The sequence below is a fragment of the Amblyraja radiata genome, chromosome 2 (genome assembly GCF_010909765.2).
Source record: "Amblyraja radiata isolate CabotCenter1 chromosome 2, sAmbRad1.1.pri, whole genome shotgun sequence".
Classification (NCBI taxonomy): Eukaryota; Metazoa; Chordata; class Chondrichthyes; order Rajiformes; family Rajidae; genus Amblyraja; species Amblyraja radiata.
In genome coordinates this window covers 37,129,740-37,149,470 of record NC_045957.1, presented here as the reverse complement: position 1 = coordinate 37,149,470, position 19,731 = coordinate 37,129,740, and the positions used below count along the sequence as shown (strand labels likewise).

Sequence of the window (19,731 nt, the reverse complement as noted above, 5' to 3'; positions counted from 1 at the left end):
ATTGCCACATGCACCAATGAAGGTACAGTGGAATTTGATTTACCATGCAGCCACACAAACAAAAGAGCACAATACACAATAGAATATAACATGAACATCCACCACAGTGGAATCAACATCTTCACTGTGGTGGAAGGCAATAACATTCAGTCAGTCCTCCTCCTTTGTTCATCCGTGGTCGGGGCCATGAACCCTCCGCAGTTGCCGCTACGGACGGCCCGATGTACAGGCCCTCTCGTCAGGATGCTCGAAACTCCGACGTCGGGACGGATGGACACTCGGTCCCGCTTGGAGGTCCCGAATCAGCCGCTTCCTGCCGGATACCGGGGCTTCACGATGTTATAGGCCGCAGGCCGGCGGTCGGAGCTCTTAAAAGTCCACACCGCGCCCGCGGCTAGAAGCTCCACAGACCGCAGCTTCAGTATGTTATAGGCCGCAGGAGAAGACTGAGTGTTTACTTTATCCATGCCCCTCATGATCTTGTACACCTCAATAAAATCACTCCTCAGCCTCCCACACTCCAAAGAAAAAAGTCCCAGTTTATACAATCTCTCCCCTATTACTGAAGCCCGCAAGCCCAGGTAACATCATGGTGAATCTCTTCTGCACCCTTTCTAATTTTGATATCTTTCCTGAAGCCTGGTGACCCGAACTGTACACAGTGGTCCAAGTTTGGTTTCTCCAACGACTTGTACAGCTGCATCACTTCGTAAATCTCCCCCCCTCCCCCATCCCCTTCACTTTAAGCCTATGCCCTCTTCCAGTTAAAGGTCAGATTCACAGATTTTACACAAAGGAGGAAACTGGTTAAAAGTTGTTCAGTTAGCGTAAGGTGCTTTTCCCAGGGGAGTGGGTTAATTTTTGTACTAAGGCTCATACAGTATCTGCCCCTACCTACCTTTCAGGCACTGTATTCTAGCTGATAACCACTGCAGTGTATAAAAGACTTCCCCGAGTGTCATTAAGGCAGTGGGTATATGGAACGAGAAGCCAGAGGAGGCAGTTGAGGCAGGTACAATAACAACAGCTAAAAGACGCTTGGACAGATACTTGTTCAGTTTAGATACACAGCGTGGAAACAGGCCCTTCGGCCCACCGAGTCCGTGCCGACCAGCGATCCCCGCACACATTAACACCATCCTACACAAACTAGGGACAATTTACACTTATTCCAAGCCAATTAACCTCCAAACCTGTGCGTCTTTGGGGTGTGGGGAGGAAACCGAAGATCACGGAGAAAACTCACGTGGTCACGGGGAGAATGTACAAACTCCATACAGACAGCACCCGTAGTCGGGATCGAACCCGTAAGGCAGCAACTGTACCGCTGCGCCACCGTGCTAGAGGGAGAGTGTTGAAACAAAGAACTGCAGATACTGGTTTACCAAAGAAAAGGCAAAATGCTGGAGCATCTCAGTGGGTCAGGCGGCATCTCTGGAGAAATGGAGGATCCAAGCCCAAAACGTCGCCTATTCCTTTTCTCCAGTGATGCTGCCTGACCCACTGAGTTACTGCAGCATTCTGTGCCTTTGCAAAGATTTAGAAGGATATATGGGCTTGGTGGCAGTCTGAAATGTCTGAAACTTCAGTGGAACAATTTGTCTCTTGATCTTTAGTAGATCCATGCCAATCTCGAGAGTCAAGAGTATTTAGTTGTCATATGCACTGGGATAAGAGCAATGACATTCTTATTTGCTGCTTCTGCTCACACAACAGCACAACAAATCAAGATACAATAACGAATAATCAGTTATCCATGTACCATACCAATCCCAATTATCACTAATACTTTGCAACCAGCCATAATGGCATAAGGGCGGCGCGGTGGCCCAGTGGTAGAGTTGCTGTATTGCAGCGCCAGAGACCCGGGTTCAATCCCGACTACGGGTGCTGTCTGTACGGAGTTTGTACGTTCTCCCCGTGACCGCGTTTGTTTTCTTTGTTTTCCTCCCACACTCCAAAGACGTACAGGTTTATAGGTTAATTGGCTTGGGTTTGTATACTTGGTATAAGTGTAAATTGTCCCAAGTATTTGTAGGATAGTGTTAATGTGCATGGATCGCTGGCCGGGGTGGACTCGGTGGGCCGAAGGGCCTGTTTCTGTGCTGTATCTGTAAACCAAGCTAAACACTGCAAACTAAAGTATGTAGTTCACCCTTATACAGAGTCTGCAGTGGATAGTTGCTGAGGTAGGGTTGTGGTCAGTGATGTGCAGTGTTCAAGAGCCTGATGGTTGTTGGGAAGAAGCTGCTCTTGAACATGGAGGTCGTGGTTCTCAGGCTCCTGTGCCCTCTTCCCGATGATATCAGCGAGATAATAATAATAATAATAAATTTTATTTTCGGGCGCCTTTCAAAATCTCAAGGACACCTTACAGAAATTAACAGAAGAGAAAAAACATATAGTCGGAGTAAAATAAATAGTAAGGACATCACCAATACACAAATTAGAGACAGAAATCGCTCCAAAGACAAAAAATCAAAAAACACAATGTGAAAGAGAGAGCAGCGGCAGCTAAAGCGCGCCAGCGTCCACTCTCCCTTCCGACAGCCATCTTGGACACAGACTAACATTTAACTTACACACAGGAAAAAATCATCCCCCCCACAGCGGGGGAAGGCACAATGTCCAGTCCCCATCCCCAATTCACCCAAAGTCAAGCCTATTGAGGCCTCCGCTATTGCCTCTACGGAGGCCCGATGCTCCTGGCCGGGTGGTGTTGCCCCGGCGTCGGGAGAGTCCTCTCAGCGGCTGGGCCACCTGGAACGGCCGCTTCTTAACTGGGGACCGTGGCTTCCGAAGCCGACAAGGCCGCGCCGGGTTAGAGCTCCCAGGCTCCCGATGTTAAAGTTGGCGCCGCCCGCTCCGCTCCGCAGACCCGCAGCCCAGAGGTGTTGATCTCGGCGGTCAGAGCTCACCGGTCAGAGCTCACCCAGGCAAGGCATCGCCAGCTCCGCTCCACGGTAGCGCTCCAGCGCTGTGCTGCCACCGAAGCCGAGGTGCTGGGCGGTCCACGTCAGGAAACGGCGCTCCAAGCCCGCTGGTAGGCCACGAGGACGGGTCGACGGGCAGCCCGGAGAAAAAGCTGCCTCACCGACCAGGTAGGGACCTAGAAGTAGAATTGCCCCTTACCCCCACATTAAAAAGTCAATTTCTCCAACGGACGAAACACAGGACTTACTCAAAACTTTTTAAAAAAAGTGAATTAAACGGACGGCTGCTGGTTAGCAGCCGTTCCCCAAGATGGCTCCTCCTCCGAGGATGCTCCTCCTCCGATGAGAGCGTGACCAGGGTAGTTTGGGTCTCTGACGATGCTGGCTGCCTTTTTGAGGCAGCAAATCCTGTAGATCCCATCGATGGTGGGGATGTCAGTGCCCGTAATGGAGCAGGCAGTGTCCACCACTTTTTGCACTCTTCTTCATTCCTGGGGCATTTGAGTTGCTGAACCAGGCCGTGATGCAACTCAGTCAATACGCTCTCCACTGTCCCCCTGTAGACATTCAAGAGAATCCTCTAGGATAGACTGGATCTCATCAATCTACTAAGGAAGTAGAGGCATTGATAAGCAATGGTCTTTGTGGTTGCATCAATGTACTGGCTCCAGCATAGATCTGCAGAGATATGCACACTGAGGATTCTCCATGTGTTGGACAGTGTAGTGTTAATTGAGAAGCAGTCTGAAGAAGGGTCTTGACCCAAAACGTCACCCATTCCCTCTCCCCAGAGATGCTGCCTGTCCCGCTGAGTTACTCCAGCATTTTGTGTCTACCTTTGGTTTAAACCAGCATCTGCAGTTCCTTCATACACTTTTTGTCTGCTCCACTGCGAAATCTACTCAAGGTATGTCTACCGTGAAGAAGATCTTTCCCAAGTGAGTTCAGCAAAATCCTCTCTCACTGCTCCCCCTCTGTGTGAGTCTGAAGAAGGGTCTTGACCCAAAACGTCACTCATTCCCTATCTCCAGCGATGCTGCTTGTCCAGCTGAGTTACTCCAGCATTTTGCGTCTATCTTCAGTGAGAGGTCCTGGCCACAGGCCTGGAGATATGTTGAAGTGAAGAACAGAAGTAGGAGCAGGAGCTGGACAGGTGTCCCGAGCTGCTTGTTCTACCGTTCAGCACATTACGTACCCCGCCGCCACTTCCAGCACAACTGCCGCTGGTTTATTGTTATAGCGTCCCACGGCATTGTTTTAGAGTGCCTCGGCATTGAAGCAGGCCCTTCGGCCCACCGAGTCCGCGCCTACCAACGGTAACCTGTTCGCACCAGTTCTATCCTACACACGCTAGGGACAATTTTACAGGCCAATTAACCTACAAACCTGCACGTCTTTGGAGTGTGGTAGGAAACCGGAGCACCTGGAGAAAACCCTCGCGTTCACACTGAGAACGTGCAAACTCCACACGGACAGCGCCCAAGGTCAGGATGGAACCCAGGTCTCTGGCGCTGTGAGGCAGCGGCTCTACCGCTGTGACACCCCGTTATTGCCACCTGTGTTGAGATACAGATACTCTAGCCAGCCAAGATATGCTGCACATGAGTACAATCAAGCCACACGCAAGCGCAACACATAGTGCAAAGAGAGAAAAACCAGAGTGTACAATATGGTGTAGACCCAAGCAACTGCAGGTGCACTAAAAAAGACACACAGTGCTGGAGTAACTCAGCGGGTCAGGCAGCATCTCTGGAGAACATGGATAGATGGTGTTTCGTGCTGGGACCCTTCTTCGGGACTGTTCAAGTTCTGAACTGTTGCGAGAAGTAGTGGATTAAAGTCAAGTCAAGTCAACTTTATTTGTCACATACAAGATGTACAGTGAAATGAAAGTGGCAATGCCTGCGGGACTGTGCAAAACAACAGAACAGAACCAGTATTTACATTTATTTAAAAAAAAGACACAACAGTAATTACTCCCTGGTGAGATCAGAGTTTACACTCCGTCTCATCCTCTCTATTTTCGCAGCATGACAGCGGAGGCGCTTGCCTGACCGTAGCAGCTGGAACAGACCGTTGCTGGGGTGGTAGGGGTCTTTCATTATCTTGCTGGCTCTGGATCTGCACCTCCTGGTGTATAGGTCCTGCATGGGGGGAGGAGTGTGGTTCTCATAGTGCGTTCGGCCGAACGCACTGCTCTCTGCAGAGCCTTCCAGTCCTGGGCAGAGCTGTTGCCAAACCAGTTCGAGATGTTTCCGGTCAGGATGCTTTCTACTGCAGCAGAGTAGAAGGATTGAAGGATCCTCAGAGAGACTCTGAATTTCCTCAGCTACCTGAGGTGGTAAAGGCAGCCTTTCTCACCAGTGTGGCAGTGTGTGTTGTCCATGTCAGATCCTCTGTGATTTGGACTCCCAGGTATTTAAAGCTGCTCACTCTATCCACAGTAGTCCCATTTATCCTCAGTGGCGTGTACGTCCTCTGTTGTTGTGCCCTTCTAAAGTCCACAATCAGCTCCTTAGTTTTAGTGACATTCAAGAGGAGGCTATTCTGACACCAGTAATCTGTAATGTGCAGGTCGCTGTAATCTGGGTTGGATCTGAATTGGGAGGCTGGACCCCCGGAGCTGGAAGCCACGAGGCACAAGGTGGCGGCGCAGACGAGTTTGAGGAAACACACGTGGCTGGGGTAGCGAGTCCGGGTCACAACATGTTGGTAGGGCTGGAGGGCAGCAGCAATCACAGGGGGGAGAGCAGTGAGAGAGGGTCCCTCAGAACTCCTGCCAGGGAGAGGAGGACAACTTCTTCATAGTAGGCAAACCTCGAGGAGATTTCGCAGTGGAGCAGTAAAATGTTGAAACGAGGAACTGCAAAAAAAAAAGACATAAAATGCTGGAGTAACTCAGCGGGTCAGGCAGCATCTCTGGAGAACATGGATAGGTGACATTTCAGGTCGGGACCCTTCTTCACCAGGTAGAATACAGTGTTACAGCTGCAGAGAACGTGCAGATTAAAAAAATTGCAAGGACCAGAAGGAGGTAGGTTGGAAGACGGGGGCAAGAGGCTGATAACAGCGGGGAAGAAACTGTTCCTGAATCCGGTGGTATGTGCTTTCATGCTTTTGTATCTTCTGTCCGGCACGGGAGAGGGAATGCGAGTGGTCCTTGATAATGTTGGCTGTTTTCTTGAAGCAGCGTGAAGTGTAGATGGAGTGGATGGTGGGGTGTCTGGTCAATGTGATGGACTGGGCTACATCCACACCTCTCTGCAATTTCTTGTGGTCTTGGGCAGAGCTGTTCCCACACTAAGCTGTGATGCATCCCGATAGGATGCTTTCTATGGTGTGTCTGTGGAAGTTGGCCAGTGTAGATGTGGAGGGGGGTCTGTGGAGGCGTGGTGATGATGTTCGGTTCTGTTCTCAGCTCCTCTATGGTCAGGCGTGGGCAGTATGTGGCAGGTAACACTGGCACCACAGAAAGCCGCCCCATGTCCAGCAAGAGAGAGTCCAAGCGCTGACCCTTGGCACTCAGGAGTGTTGGGACAATGGTCCAGTGACGGAGCAGGGGCAGTGGTCCAGTGACGGAGCAGGGACGGTGGTCCAGTGACAGAGCAGGGACGGTGGTCCAGTGACGGAGCAGAGAGGGTGGTCCAGTGACGGAGCAGGGGCAGTGGTCCAGTGACGGAGCAGGGACGGTGGTCCAGTGACGGAGCAGGGACGGTGGTCCAGTGACGGAGCAGAGAGGGTGGTCCAGTGACGGAGCAGGGAGGGTGGTCCAGTGACGGAGCAGGGAGGGTGGTCCAGTGACGGAGCAGGGAGGGTGGTCCAGTGACGGAGCAGGGACGGTGGTCCAGTGAAGGAGCAGGGACGGTGGTCCAGTGACGGAGCAGGGAGGGTGGTCCAGTGACGGAGCAGGGAGGGTGGTCCAGTGACGGAGCAGGGACGGTGGTCTAGTGACGGAGCAGGGACGGTGGTCCAGTGACGGAGCAGGGACGGTGGTCCAGTGATGGAGCAGGGACGCTGGTCCAGTGACGGAGCAGGGAGGGTGGTCCAGTGACGGAGCAGGGACGGTGGTCCAGTGATGGAGCAGGGACGCTGGTCCAGTGACGGAGCAGGGAGGGTGGTCCAGTGACGGAGCAGGGACGGTGGTCCAGTGACGGTGTTGCTCTCTCTGGCCAGGAGCAGGAGGAAGCGCGGCTGAGGAACTACCAGCAGCTGCTGCAGACGGACGGACAGCACCTGGTGCCCAATCTCCAGCCGGCAGACTGCCCCGTCTGTCTGAACACCCTGGGACCCCAGGAGGGAGTGGTGCTCCGCGACTGTCTACACACCTACTGCAGGTGGGCTGCCTCTCAACACCCCCCTCACGCCACCTCTCCTTCTCCACGCACCCGCCCCCTCCCCACCCTTCACTCCACCTCCTCTCCCCTACACTGGGTATCGTCCAGCACCAGGGGAGGGGGGTGGGGGAAAAGATTGTGGGGAGGAGGGGGGTAAATGGAGGTGTGAGTCATACAGCACGGAAAGGCCAAAAAACCTTCGGCCAAACTTGCCCACGCCAGCCAACATGCCCCATCTACACTAGTCCCACCTGCCCACATTTGGCCCATATCCCTCTAAACCTGCCCTACCCATGTACCTGTTCAAATGTATTTTACATGTTGTTATTGTACCTGTTTCAACTACCTCCTCTGGCAACTCGTTCCATACACCCACCATCCTCTGTGTGGAAAAATGTGTCCCTCAGGTTCCTATTAAATCTTTCCCCTCTCACCTTAAACCTCTGGTTCATGATTCCAATACTCTGGGCAAGAGATTCTGTGAGTTCACCCTCTCTATTCCCCATAACATTTTATACACCTCGATAACATCACCACTAATCCTCCTGTGCTCTCCTTTAAACGTTGCCCCTCTCAGCGTAAAGCTAAGCCCTCGTGTCTTTGACATTCCCACCCTGGAGAAAAGGTTCTGACTGTCTACCTCATCGATGCCTCTTATTTAAAAAACTTCTATCAGGTCTCCCCTCAATCTCCAAGCCTGTCCAACCTCTCCGTATAGCTAATAGTCTGAAGAAGGGTCTTGATCCGAAATGTCACCCGTTCCTTCTCTCCGGAGATGCCTTCTGTCCCGCTGAGTCACTCTCATTTTAGTTTAGTTTAAAGATTCAGCGTGGAAACAGGCCCTTCGACCCACCGAGTCCGCACCGACCAACAATTCCCGTACACTAACACACAAGAGGGACAATTTACAATTATACCAAGCCAATTAACCGACTAACCTTTTCGTCTTTGGTGTGTGGGAGGATACTGGAGCACCCGGAGAAAACCCACGTGGAGAACGTACAAACGCCCATTTGTTTAACCTCCCCATATAGCTAACACCCTCCAATCCAGGCAGCAGTCTGGTAAATCTCAGCACCCTCCAAAGCCCCCGCATCAGTCCCATAACGGGGCAACCAGAACTGTAGCCTCACTAAGATGTGTAGGAAGGAACTGCAGATGCTGGTTTAAACCGAAGATAGACACAAAATGCTGGAGTAACTCAGCGGGACAGGCAGCATCCCTGGAGAGAAGTAAAAGGTGACGTTTCGGGTCAAGACCCTTCTTCAGACTGAGAGTCGGGAGGGGGAGGACACCGACATAAGGAAGGGTAAGGTGTGAAAACGACATCAAAGGGGATGGGGCTCAAGGAAAATGTAGAATAGATCATTGTTAGCCAGGAGAAGTTGACATCGAAGCAGACAGAGATAAGATGTAATCAGGGGGACAGTCAGACTGGTTGGAGAACTAGGAAGGGAGAGGGAGGGAAAGCAAGGAGTACTCGAAGTCTGTGAGGGGTGTGTGTGACGGGCCTGTGACAGTGTGTGTGACGGTGTGGGTGATGGGGTCTGTGTGATGGTGTGGGTGATGGGGTCTGTGTGATGGTGTGGGTGATGGGGTCTGTGTGATGGTGTGGGTGATGGGGTCTGTGTGATGGTGTGGGTGATGGGGTCTGTGTGATGGTGTGTGTAATGGGGTCTGTGTGATGGTGTGGGTGATGGGGTCTGTGTGATGGTGTGGGTGATGGGGTCTGTGTGATGGTGTGGGTGATGGGGTCTGTGTGATGGTGTGTGTGAGCGGTGCTGGTGATGGGCTGTGTGGTATCGTTGTCCACAGGGAGTGCCTGAAGCAGCTGATCCGGATGTCGGTCGAGCCGGAGGTGGCGTGCCCGTATCGGGACAGCAGCTACGCCTGCGAGAGCAAGCTGCAGGAGCGCGAGATCAGAGCGGTGAGTGGGCTCACAGACCACCGTGTGCCGACAGCATCACACCGCCACACACCAGGCTCCCATCCTCACCCCGGCCACTGTCAGTGTGGAGTTTGCACGTTCGCCTTCTGACCACGTGGGTTTCATAAGCTCACACACGATCGGAGCAGAATTAGGCCATTCGGCCCACCAAGTCTGCTCCGCCATTCAATCATGGCTGATCTATCTCTCCCTCCTAACCCCATTCTCTTGCCTTCTCCACATAACCCCTGACACCCGTACTAACCAAGAATCGATCTATCTCTGTCTTAAAAATATCCACTGACTTGGCCTCCACAGCCTTCTGTGGCAAAGAATTCCACAGATTCACCACCCTCCCTCCGACTGAAGAAATTTCTCCTCATCTCCTTCCTAAAGGAACGTCCTTTAATTCTGAGGCTGTGACCTCTAGCCCTCGACTCTCCCTCTAGTGGAAACATCCTCTCCACATCCACTCTATCCAAGCCTTTCACTATTCGGTAAATTTCAATTAAGTTCCCCCTCATCCTCTGGGTTTACTTCCACATCCCAAAGACGTGTGGGTTTGTAGGTTAATTGGCTTCTGTAAAAATTGCCCCCAGTGTGCAAGGAGTGGATGAGAAAGTGGGATAACAGGATCAGTGTGATGAATGGTCGGCATGGACCCTGCGTTCCATGCTGTATCTCCAAACTAAACTGAACATCCATGTCAATGTGTTTGTCCACTTACACGAATCCCATTTACCTGCATTGGCATTTTAGCACAGAGACATAGAGCTGTAATGCACAAAAGTAGACCCTTCTGCCCACCTCGTTTGTGGCATATTGGGATAGTCCCATCTGCCTGCAATTATCCCACGTTCCTCTGAAACTTCCCTTTCCATATTTCTGTCCAAGTGCCTTTTAAAAGTCAAAATTGTCTCTACTTCTGTAGCTTCCTCTGGCAGCTCGTTCCAGATACAAACAGAGTGAAAAAGTTGCCCCTGAGGTTCCTCTTCATTCTCTCCCCTCTCACCTTAAGCCTGTGCCCTCTAGTTTTAGAATCCTCCACCCTGGGTAATATGACTGTGAGTGTTCACTTTACTCATGCTTCTGTTAAAGCCTCCCCCCTCACCTTTAAAGAGGTCTGAAGGAGGGTCTCCACCCGAAACGTCACCCATTCATTCTGTCCAGAGATGCTGCCTGTCGCCCTGAGTTACTCCAGCATTTTGTGTCTATCCTGTGGTTCTAGATTCCCACTACCCTACCTATAGACTCCGGGCATTCACCCTCTCTATTTCCCGCATGGTTTTACACATATCTACAAGATCACTCTTTTAAGGAGCCTTTAGATAGGGAACATAGATTATGGATCAGGTGCAGGCAGAGATGAGTTTGATGTCACACTGTGGCCTGTTCCCGTGTAGTATAGTTCCATGTCGGATGACGGTGGCGGAATTGGGAGATTTATGACGAGTGTCATGAATAAGACGATGAGCTTGCTCTGTACCCCCCCCCCCCCCCCCCCCCCCCAGCTGGTGTCCGCGGAAGACTACAATAAGTTCCTGGACCGCAGCGTGTCTGTGGCAGAGAGCAGCAGTGACAACAGCTACCACTGCCGCACACCGGACTGCAGGGGCTGGTGCATCTATGAGGATGCAGTCAACGAGTTCCACTGCCCCTCCTGCCGCAAACTCAACTGCCTCCTCTGCAAGGTTGGGCCGCTGGGGGTGGGAGGGGGGGGGGGACGGTGAGGTTGGGGCGTGCTGTGGGGGGGGGGGGGGGGCGGTGAGGTTGGGGCCGCTGGGGGTGGGAGGGGGGGGGGGGCGGTGAGGTTGGGGCGCACTGTGGGAGGGGGGGGCGGTGAGGGAGCGCGGCGCTGTGAGAGGGGGGGGGCGGTGAGGTTGGGGCGCACTGTGGGAGGGGGGGGCGGTGAGGTTGGGGGGGGGCGGTGAGGTTGGGGGGGGCGGTGAGGGAGCGCGGCGCTGTGGGGGGGGGGGGGCGGTGAGGTTGGGGTGCACTGTGGGGGGGGGGCGGTGAGGGAGCGCGGCCACTGTGGGGAGGGGGGGGGGCGGTGATGGGAGCGCGGCGCTGTGGGGGGGGGGCGGTGAGGTTTGGGCGCACTGTGGGGGGGGGGGGGCGATGAGGTTGTTGGGCGCACTGTGGGGGGGGGGGGCGGTGAGGTTGGGCGCACTGTAGTGGGGGGGGGGCGGTGAGGTTGGGGCGCACTGTGGGGGGGGGGGGCGGTGAGGTTGGGGCGCACTGTGGGGGGGGGGCGGTGAGGTTGGGGCGCACTGTGGGGGGGCGGTGAGGGAGCGCGGCGCTGTGGGGGGGGGGCGGTGAGGTTGGGGCGCACTGTGGGGGGGGGGCGGTGAGGTTGGGGCGCACTGTGGGGGGGGGGCGGTGAGGGAGCGCGGTGCTGTGGGGGGGGACGGTACTGAGGGATGACCACACATTCCCTCTCCATGCTCCCTCCCAGGCGATCCACATGGGAATGAACTGCAAGCAATATCAGGACGATGTGCAGAGCCGGGCAGCAAACGACAGCAACGCGCGCTGCACCAGCGAGATGCTGAAGGTAGGGGGCAGCGGTGAGCTGGGCAGCGGGAACGAGGGCCCAGTGAGGCTGTGGAAACAATTGTAACCTTCAAATGATTTTCGGACAGGGTTTACATGGGGATCTGCTCACCATGCTGCAGGAAGGATGACATTAAAACCAGAAAAAGGAGCATAAACTGGTTTACAAGGATGTTACCTGGTCAGATCAGTGCTTGCTATAAGGGGAGGCCAGGTAGGCTAGCTTTGTTTCCCTGGAGCTCAGGAGGATGAGGGGAGATTATAAGATCATGAGAGGAATAGATTGGGTAGACGCACAGTCTCTTGCCCAGTTAATCAAAAACCAGAGGACATAGGTTTAAGATGAGAGGGGAAAGATTTATTAGGAATCTGAGGGGTAACTTTTTTTCACACAAAGGGTGGTGGGTGTATGGAACAAGCTGCCAGAGGAGGTAGTTGAGGCTGGGATTATCCCAACGTTTAAGAAATAGTTGGACAGGTATATGGATAGGACAGGTTTGGAGGGATATGGACCAAGCGCTGGCAGGTGGGGCTAGTGTCACTGGGACATGTTGGCCGGTATGGGCAAGTTGGGCTGAAGGGCCTGTTTCCACACTGTATCACTCTGTGATGGTGAGTGAGGGTGGAGTTTGTTGTGAAGGGCTGTGTCAGTGAACCGTTGGGGAGGGGAGTGGGTGTATGAGATGGGAGGACCCTCGATGCTGCCTGCAGTGACGGTGTGGTTCCCGTGCAAAACAGAGCCTGGTGTGGACAAGTGCGGATGGGCAAAGCCATTCATTGTCCCCTGGTGATGTGGGCGGGGAGGGTGTGTCAGATGGAACTGCAGATGCTGGTTTAAACCGAAGACAGACACAAAATGCTGGAGTAACTCAGCGGGACAGGCAGCATCTCTGGAGAGACGGAATAGGTGATGTTTTGGGTCGAAACCCTTCTTCAGACTGAGAGTCGGGGTAAAGGGAAACGAGAGATATAGACGGTGATGTAGAGAGATATAGAGCAAATTAATGAAAGATGTGCAAAACTGTAGCGATGATAAAGGAAACAGGCCATTGTTAGCTGTGGGCTAGATGAGAACGAGTTACAGACAATGAGACTCAAGACACTATTTTGTAGCTGGTACGACTTGGGTGGGGGAGGGATGGAGAGAGAGGGGATGCCAGGGTTACCTGAAGTTAGAGAAATTTATATTCAAACTGCTGGGCTGTAAGTTGCCCAGGTGAAATATGAGATGCTGTTCCTCCAATTTGTGTTTGGCCTCACTCTGACAATGGAGGAGACCGAGGACAGAAAGGCCAATAGGGGAAGGGGAATTAAAGTGTTTGGCAACCGGGTGTTCAGGTTGGTTCAGGCGGGCTGAGCGAAGGTGTTCAGTGAAACGATCGCCCAGTCTGTGTTTGGTCTCGTCGATGCATAAGAGTCCACATCTTGAACAACGGATACAGTAGATGAGGTTAGAGGAGGTGCAAGTGAACCTCTGCCTAACCTGAAAGGACTGTCGGGGTCCCTGGAAAGAGTCGAGGGAGGAGGTATAGCAACAGGTGTTGCATCTTCTGCGGTTGCAGGGGAAGGTACTTGGGGAGGGGGTGGTTTGGGTGGGGAGTTAACCATGTAGTTGCGGAGGGAACGGTCTCTGCGGAAGGCGGAAAGGGGTGTAAACGGGAAAATGTGGCTAGTGGTGGGATCCCGTTGGAGGTGGTAAATATGCCGACGGATCTTGCTATTGAGGGAGGGCAGCGTAGGTTTACAAGGTTAAATTCCCGGGATGGCGGGACTGTCATATGCTGAGAGAATGGAATGGCTGGGCTTGTATCCTCTGGAGTTTAGAAGGATGAGAGGGTATCTTATTGAAACATTTAAGATTATTAAGGGTTTGGACACGCTAGAGGCAGGAAACATGTTCCTGATGTTGGGGGAGTCCAGAACCAGGGGCCACAGTTTAAGAATAAGGGGTAAGCCATTTAGAAAGGAGATGAGAAAACATTTTTTCGCACAGAGAGTGGTGAGTGTGGAATTCTGCTTCAGAGGGCGGTGGAGGCCGGTTCTCTGGATACTTTCAAGAGAGAGCTAGATTGGGCTCTTAAAGATAGCGGATTAAGGGGATATGGGGAGAAGGCAGGATCGGGGTACTGATTGGGGATGATCAGCCATGATCACATTGAATGGCGGTGCTGGCTCGAAGGGCCGAATGGCCTACGCCTGCACCTATTGTCCATTGTCTATTATGTGTTGTATGCGACGGCTGATGGGGTGGAAGGTAAGGACTAAGGGGACTCTGTCTCTGGTGCGACTAGGGGGAGTGGGAGCAAGGGCAGAGCTGTGCGGTACCGAGGAGACACGAGTGAGGGCTCATCTATGATGGGAGAGGGGAACCCCGTTCCCTAAAGAATGAGGCCATCTTGGATGTCCTGGTATGGAACCCTCTCATCTTGTCGCAGATGCAGCATCGAATTGGGAGTAGGGGATAGAGTCTTTGCAGGAAGCAAGGTGGGAAGAAGTGTAGTCATGATAGTTGTGGGAGTCAGTGGGTTTGTAATAGACGTCAGTCAATCGTCTATCTCCTGTGATGGAGACGGTGAGATCAAGAAAGGGGGGGGGAGGTGTCGGAGAATGAATTTGAGTGCGGGTGGAAATTGGTGGTGAAAGGAGTGGGCACTGGCACGGTGATGGTGTGTGGGGGGGGGGGGGGGGGGGGGAAGGGAGCATGGGAACGGTACCTAGGTAACGCTGCGGTTCCCGTTCCCACAGAGCCTGATGCGGACGGGTGAGGCCACGCACTGCCCGCGGTGGAGGGGGGAGGAGGGGAGGTGGGGATGGAGGGAGGGCGGGCTGTGGGCTGCGGGCATTGCTCTGGGGGTGATGGTGTGCTTGTGGTCTCCGGTTCCCACAGAGCCTGGTGCAGACGGGTGAAGCCATGCACTGTCCACGCTGCGGCATCGTGGTGCAGAAGAAGGGCGGCTGTGACTGGATCCGCTGCCCCGTCTGTCACACCGAGATCTGCTGGGTCACCAAGGGCTGTCGCTGGGGACCTGGCGTGAGTGGCACATCTGGGGGGGGGGGGGAACCTGGGGCAAGGGACACACCTGGGGCGAGGGTATGGGGACACACACCTGGGACGGACACACACACACACACACACGGCTGGGGGGGAGGGTAGGGGTTGGAGAGACACCTGGGGCAGGGGGCTGAGAGCAGCATCTGTGGGATTGACAACATCTAGCAGACATCTGGGGGAACCAACAACATCTGGGGGCCCAACAACATCTGGAGCCTGGTGTTGAGTGCACACCTGGGGCATGGACAACACCTGTGGGCAGACCAATACCTTGTGGGTCGGCAATGGGTGTGGCAATACCACTGCATTTTGTTGTCTCTGTACTGTACACTGACAATGACAATTAAAGTTGAATCTGAAACTGAATCTGGATGAGCACACCTCATCTGTGGTCTGGGATCAGAATCAACATCTGGAGGTAATGCTCCACATCTGGAACAGGGCTCTGCCTGCATCTGGGGGATTCAACATTTGGGGGGCAGGGAGGGCTCAACATCTGGAGGGGTTCAACACCTAGAGGGCAGGGGGTGTACAACAGCTGGGTGGGGGGGAGTGTTTCAACATCTGGGTGGGGGAATTGTACAACATCTGGGTGGGTGGGGGTAATTGTTTGCCCGGTGACACTGACACTCTCTTCCCCCCCCCCCCCCCCCCTCCCCAGGGTCCGGGTGATACCAGTGGGGGCTGCCGTTGCCTGGTGAATGGCCAGCGGTGCCACGATCTCTGCCAGAACTGCCACTGACCGGGGAGGCGTGGCACCATCTCCGGCACCGCTGTACGCCGGCGATCCAGATGTTGGCGGAGATGACGGGTGGCCAAGGAGCCTCCGGAAAACGTTGGGGAACGCTGTCAGTGTCGGAACGCCGGCTCCGGGCAGGCGGTGGGATCGGCACGGCATCTTCACCGCAGGTCGCAGTCGGCCAGAGGCAGAACGGTCCCGGCGGGACGGGTTGGCAAATGACCGACGATCTGCGGCCCACCCTGGCACCGCCGTGTCCGTCTCACCGAGTCATGTGGCCTCTCTCACAACTTCCCACTCAGGGGAGAGGAGGGAAGGCACCGTTCCCCCGATCGCCCGCGGCCGAGGGTCAACGAGGGACTGATCCGGACACCTCACTCCGTTACCGCTGGGTCACCAACACCAACGTTGCCCAAAATGCCGGAGGAACCCAGCGGCTCAGGCCGGGCCAGCTCTTATTGTCACGCGTGTGCGCGCCGAGCTGAGGCGAAAAGCTTCGAGGCACAAGGAACCGCAGACGCTGGAATCTGGAGTAAAGCACAAAGTGCTGGAGGAACTCAGCAGGTCAGGCAGCATCTGGGGTGGGACTGGACAGGCAATGTTTTGGGTCGGGGCGCTGCTTCAGACCGATAGACTGGTGGGGGGAAAGCTGGAATAGAGAGGTGGGGGTGGGACAAAGTTTGGCAAGTGATAGGTGGATACAGGTGACGGGGGGTGAGATGGGCAGATGGGTGGTGAAAGCGACAGAGGTGAAAAGGAGACAAAAGGATGTGAGATGAGGATAGAAGAGGAGGAGGGATGTGGGTGGAGGGGGGTCGGGAGGGGAGGGGGTCGGGAGGGGAGGGGTTAGATGCTAAAAGGAATCATGGTACGAGCTCAAGCCCCCGATCCAAAACATCACTCGTCCGTTCCCTCCACAGATGCTGCCTGACCTGCGGAGTTCCAACACTGTGTTGTTTGTCTGACAAACCGCTTGGCCTTGGGGAACTGTGCAGCACCTTGGGGGCATTGGCAGTTCCTTGTGTCTCCCACTAACCGCTTTAACATTGTCTACTTCCATCGACCACAGACCCTGCAAATATATCGCCATCCACCTGCGAAACCGCTTGGCAGCACAGGCCTTTCACAGAGGGTTTCTCTGCATCACCTCAGGCTGAATGTAACACAGAGAGAGAGAGGGAAAGGGGGGGACAAGGGCAGGGGCTGGACACACTCGGGTCAGGCTGCACCATGAGAGGGTCCCCACAGATGCTGCCTGACCTGCTGAGTGTTTAAAGCACTCTCATCAAAATGCGAGTCTCCGCTCTGGTGTAAGTGGAGCAGACTTGTGGGGAAATAGAGCCAGTGTCCATGTGCATGCACGTGTAACCCTTCCTATCCATGCACCTGTCCAAATTTCATTTAAATGCGGTTATAGTATCTGCCTCAACTAACACCTCTGGCAGCTCGTTCCATACACCCACCACCCTCTGGGTGAGAAAGTTGCCCCTCAGGTTCCAATTAAATCATTTTCCCTCTCACCTTAAACCTACGCCCTCCGGTTTTTGATTCCCCTCCCCTACCCTGTGCATTCACCTCATCTATTCCCCTCATGATTTTGTACATCTCTGAAAGATCACCCCTCATCCTCCTGCACTCCAAGGAATAAAGTCACAGACCGCCCAACCTCTCCCTGTATCTCACGCCTGGCAACATCCTCGTAAATCTTCTCGGCACCCTTTCACATGTAATGGTATATTTCCTACAAAACTGTACACAATTCGCCACGTGTGGCTTCACCAACGTCTGTAACGTAACATCCCAACTCCTGCGCCACCATTTTCAATGAAATATGTCCCCGCACTCCTAGATCCCTCTGCTCTACAACACTCCCCAGAGCCCTGCTGCTGTTTCATGTGATAGTCCTGCCCTGGATTGACTTCCCCAAATTGCAATGTCTCACACCCATCTGAATTAAACATTACTTGCCACCCCTTGCCCCACTGTACAAGGCCTGGCACCCAGATGTTTAAAATGAAAAGACCATAAGACACAGGATGAGGCCATTCAGCCCATCGGGTTGACTCCACCTTTCAGTGCGGATGGGCGCACATGATGGAGCGTTTGCTGGAAAGGCCGGGACTGACAGGCAGAGAAGGAGACGGGCACTACGTCAAGGTGAGTGAGTTGTCCTCGAGGGCAGGGCAGGTCGCCACCCAGTGGCATCTCGAGGCAGTGCTGACAAACCGTGCCCACGGACACATGGGGGCAATTGTTTAAAGGCAAAGGATTTCATTGTTCCCTATCGGGACATATGACAATAAAACACTGTTGACTCTTGAGGTGCCAACACCCCTCCCCCCCCTCCTTTCCCTCCCTCTCTCTCTCTCTCTCTCTCTCTCTCTCTCTCTAGAAATAAAGTATTTTACCTTTACTGGGCGAGTGGCCAGTGGTTTGTGAACCTTCCTCCTGTGTGGGTTGTGTGCTGGGGGGCCCCGATTCCTCATTCCCAGGGACCTGCAGGATCACACCTATGGCTCTGCAAATGTAACTGAGAGAATCAGAGAAGCAAAAGGACATTCAGCCCCTCAAAGATAAACACAAAGTGCTGGAGTAACTCAGAGGCTCAGGCAGCATCTGGACAATTTGGGTCGGTGCCCTTCTTCAGACTCCAGCGTTTTGTGTTTCTTTTGTAAAGATAAAGATTTTGGTCTATACCACCATCTGCAATTCCTTTTTATCACATTCATCCTTTAATCTGCCTGACCACAATGAGATCTTTCACCTGTGAATGGGTGGTACTGAGGGAGCGCCACACTGGGTTTTTTTTTTAACCAAAAATAAATTGAATCAATTATTTACTAGAATAATGTGTAAGAAAGAATTCCAGGTACTGGTTTAAACCGAAGATATACACAAAATGCTGGAGTAACTCAGCAGGACAGGCAGCATCTCTGCATAGAAGGAACGGGTGATGTTTCGGTTCGAGACCCTTCTTCAGACCCGGAACGTCACCCATTTACTAGAATAATATGTACAATACCAAGAAACCCACCACGATAGTATCAAATATACTGAGAATTAATCCACCCCCGCAGAGCCGAGCGGCCCCAGAAATCCCCCAGTGAGCCCGTGGGCAGCGCATAGTCTCTCTCTAACACTATCCGGGCACGGACGTAATCCCGGAAAAGGGGCAGGCAGCCGGCTCGGGTAGAGCCCTCCACCTTCTGGCGCCGTGACTCACGGATGGCCAGCTTGGCCAGGCCCAGGAGCAACCCAACCAGGACATCTTCAGCCCTACCCTCTCCTCTACGCACAGGGTGTCCAAAGATGAGGATGGTGGGTGAGAAATGCAGCCAGAAGGCAAGGAGCAGCCCCTTTAGATATTTGAACCGGGGCTGCAACCTCACGCACTCCATATACACGTGGTACACAGACTATTCCAGCCCGCAAAAGTGGCAGGCGGCTGGCGAGTGAATCGTGAGAGAAACAGGTTGCTGATAGAGAGGGGCAGCATCCCTGCGTAGAGGGACCCCCAATGGGGCACCAGGGCGAGGAAGTGCAGGGTGTGGAGGAGGAGCTCGTACAGGACACGCCTCCCTGCGTCTCAGAGGGAGATGAAGGGTGTCGAGGAAAGGCGGCCCAAGTTGTGTGGGACCTCCTCCCAGGAAGGATTACGGCGCCTGGGTCCGACGAGTACTTCCGGCTGAGCGGGGGTTTGCTCAGCCGCAAGTACTCCATATGTTTGAGCCTCCCTGACACCCAGTGGGGTGGGACAAGGGCCGGCTGCTCTCACGCCCGGGCTGTCAACGGCAACCAAGTTCCAGTCTCTCAGCAGGTCCTGATAGAAGCAGGACAGCACGGCTGACGCCCACCACCGGTATACGCGTACTTCCTTGAAGGCAGCGACCCTGTTAGAAACAGTGCGTCGCCAGCACGTGCCACCTGGGAGGATGCCCAGAGTACAGGGTCTGCAGGGTCCTGAGGCGGAGAGCCGCCAACTGCGTGAGAATGCACACCAGCGACTGACTGCCCTCCTCGATCGGGAGACTCTGGGCTGCTGCAGACACCCAGTGCTTTCTGTTGTCCCAGAAGAAGTCCTCCAACTTCCTCTGGAGCCCAGACGGTTGGCCATTGCCCTGGCAAAGACCTTGTAGTTGCTACAGAGGAGGGAGACCGGGCGCCAGTTCTTTCATAAGCGGAGATCGCCCTTC

At 54.0% G+C, this 19,731-nt stretch overlaps 1 protein-coding gene across 3 annotated transcripts in view; it reads left to right on the top strand.

Moving 5' to 3' along the window:
• Nucleotides 1–15,584, top strand: part of sharpin (SHANK associated RH domain interactor) — a 44,178-nt gene extending 28,594 nt beyond the window's left edge. For all 3 annotated transcript variants that reach the window (XM_033045042.1, XM_033045034.1, XM_033045025.1), the window contains exons 9-14: nucleotides 7,107–7,267; nucleotides 9,083–9,194; nucleotides 10,706–10,885; nucleotides 11,650–11,748; nucleotides 14,635–14,778; nucleotides 15,461–15,584. In XM_033045042.1, coding sequence (XP_032900933.1) covers nucleotides 7,107–7,267; nucleotides 9,083–9,194; nucleotides 10,706–10,885; nucleotides 11,650–11,748; nucleotides 14,635–14,778; nucleotides 15,461–15,541 — 777 coding nt within the window. In that variant the 3' untranslated portion in view covers nucleotides 15,542–15,584. The remainder of the gene's footprint in view (nucleotides 1–7,106; nucleotides 7,268–9,082; nucleotides 9,195–10,705; nucleotides 10,886–11,649; nucleotides 11,749–14,634; nucleotides 14,779–15,460) is intronic.
• Nucleotides 15,585–19,731: the final 4,147 nt, after the last annotated feature.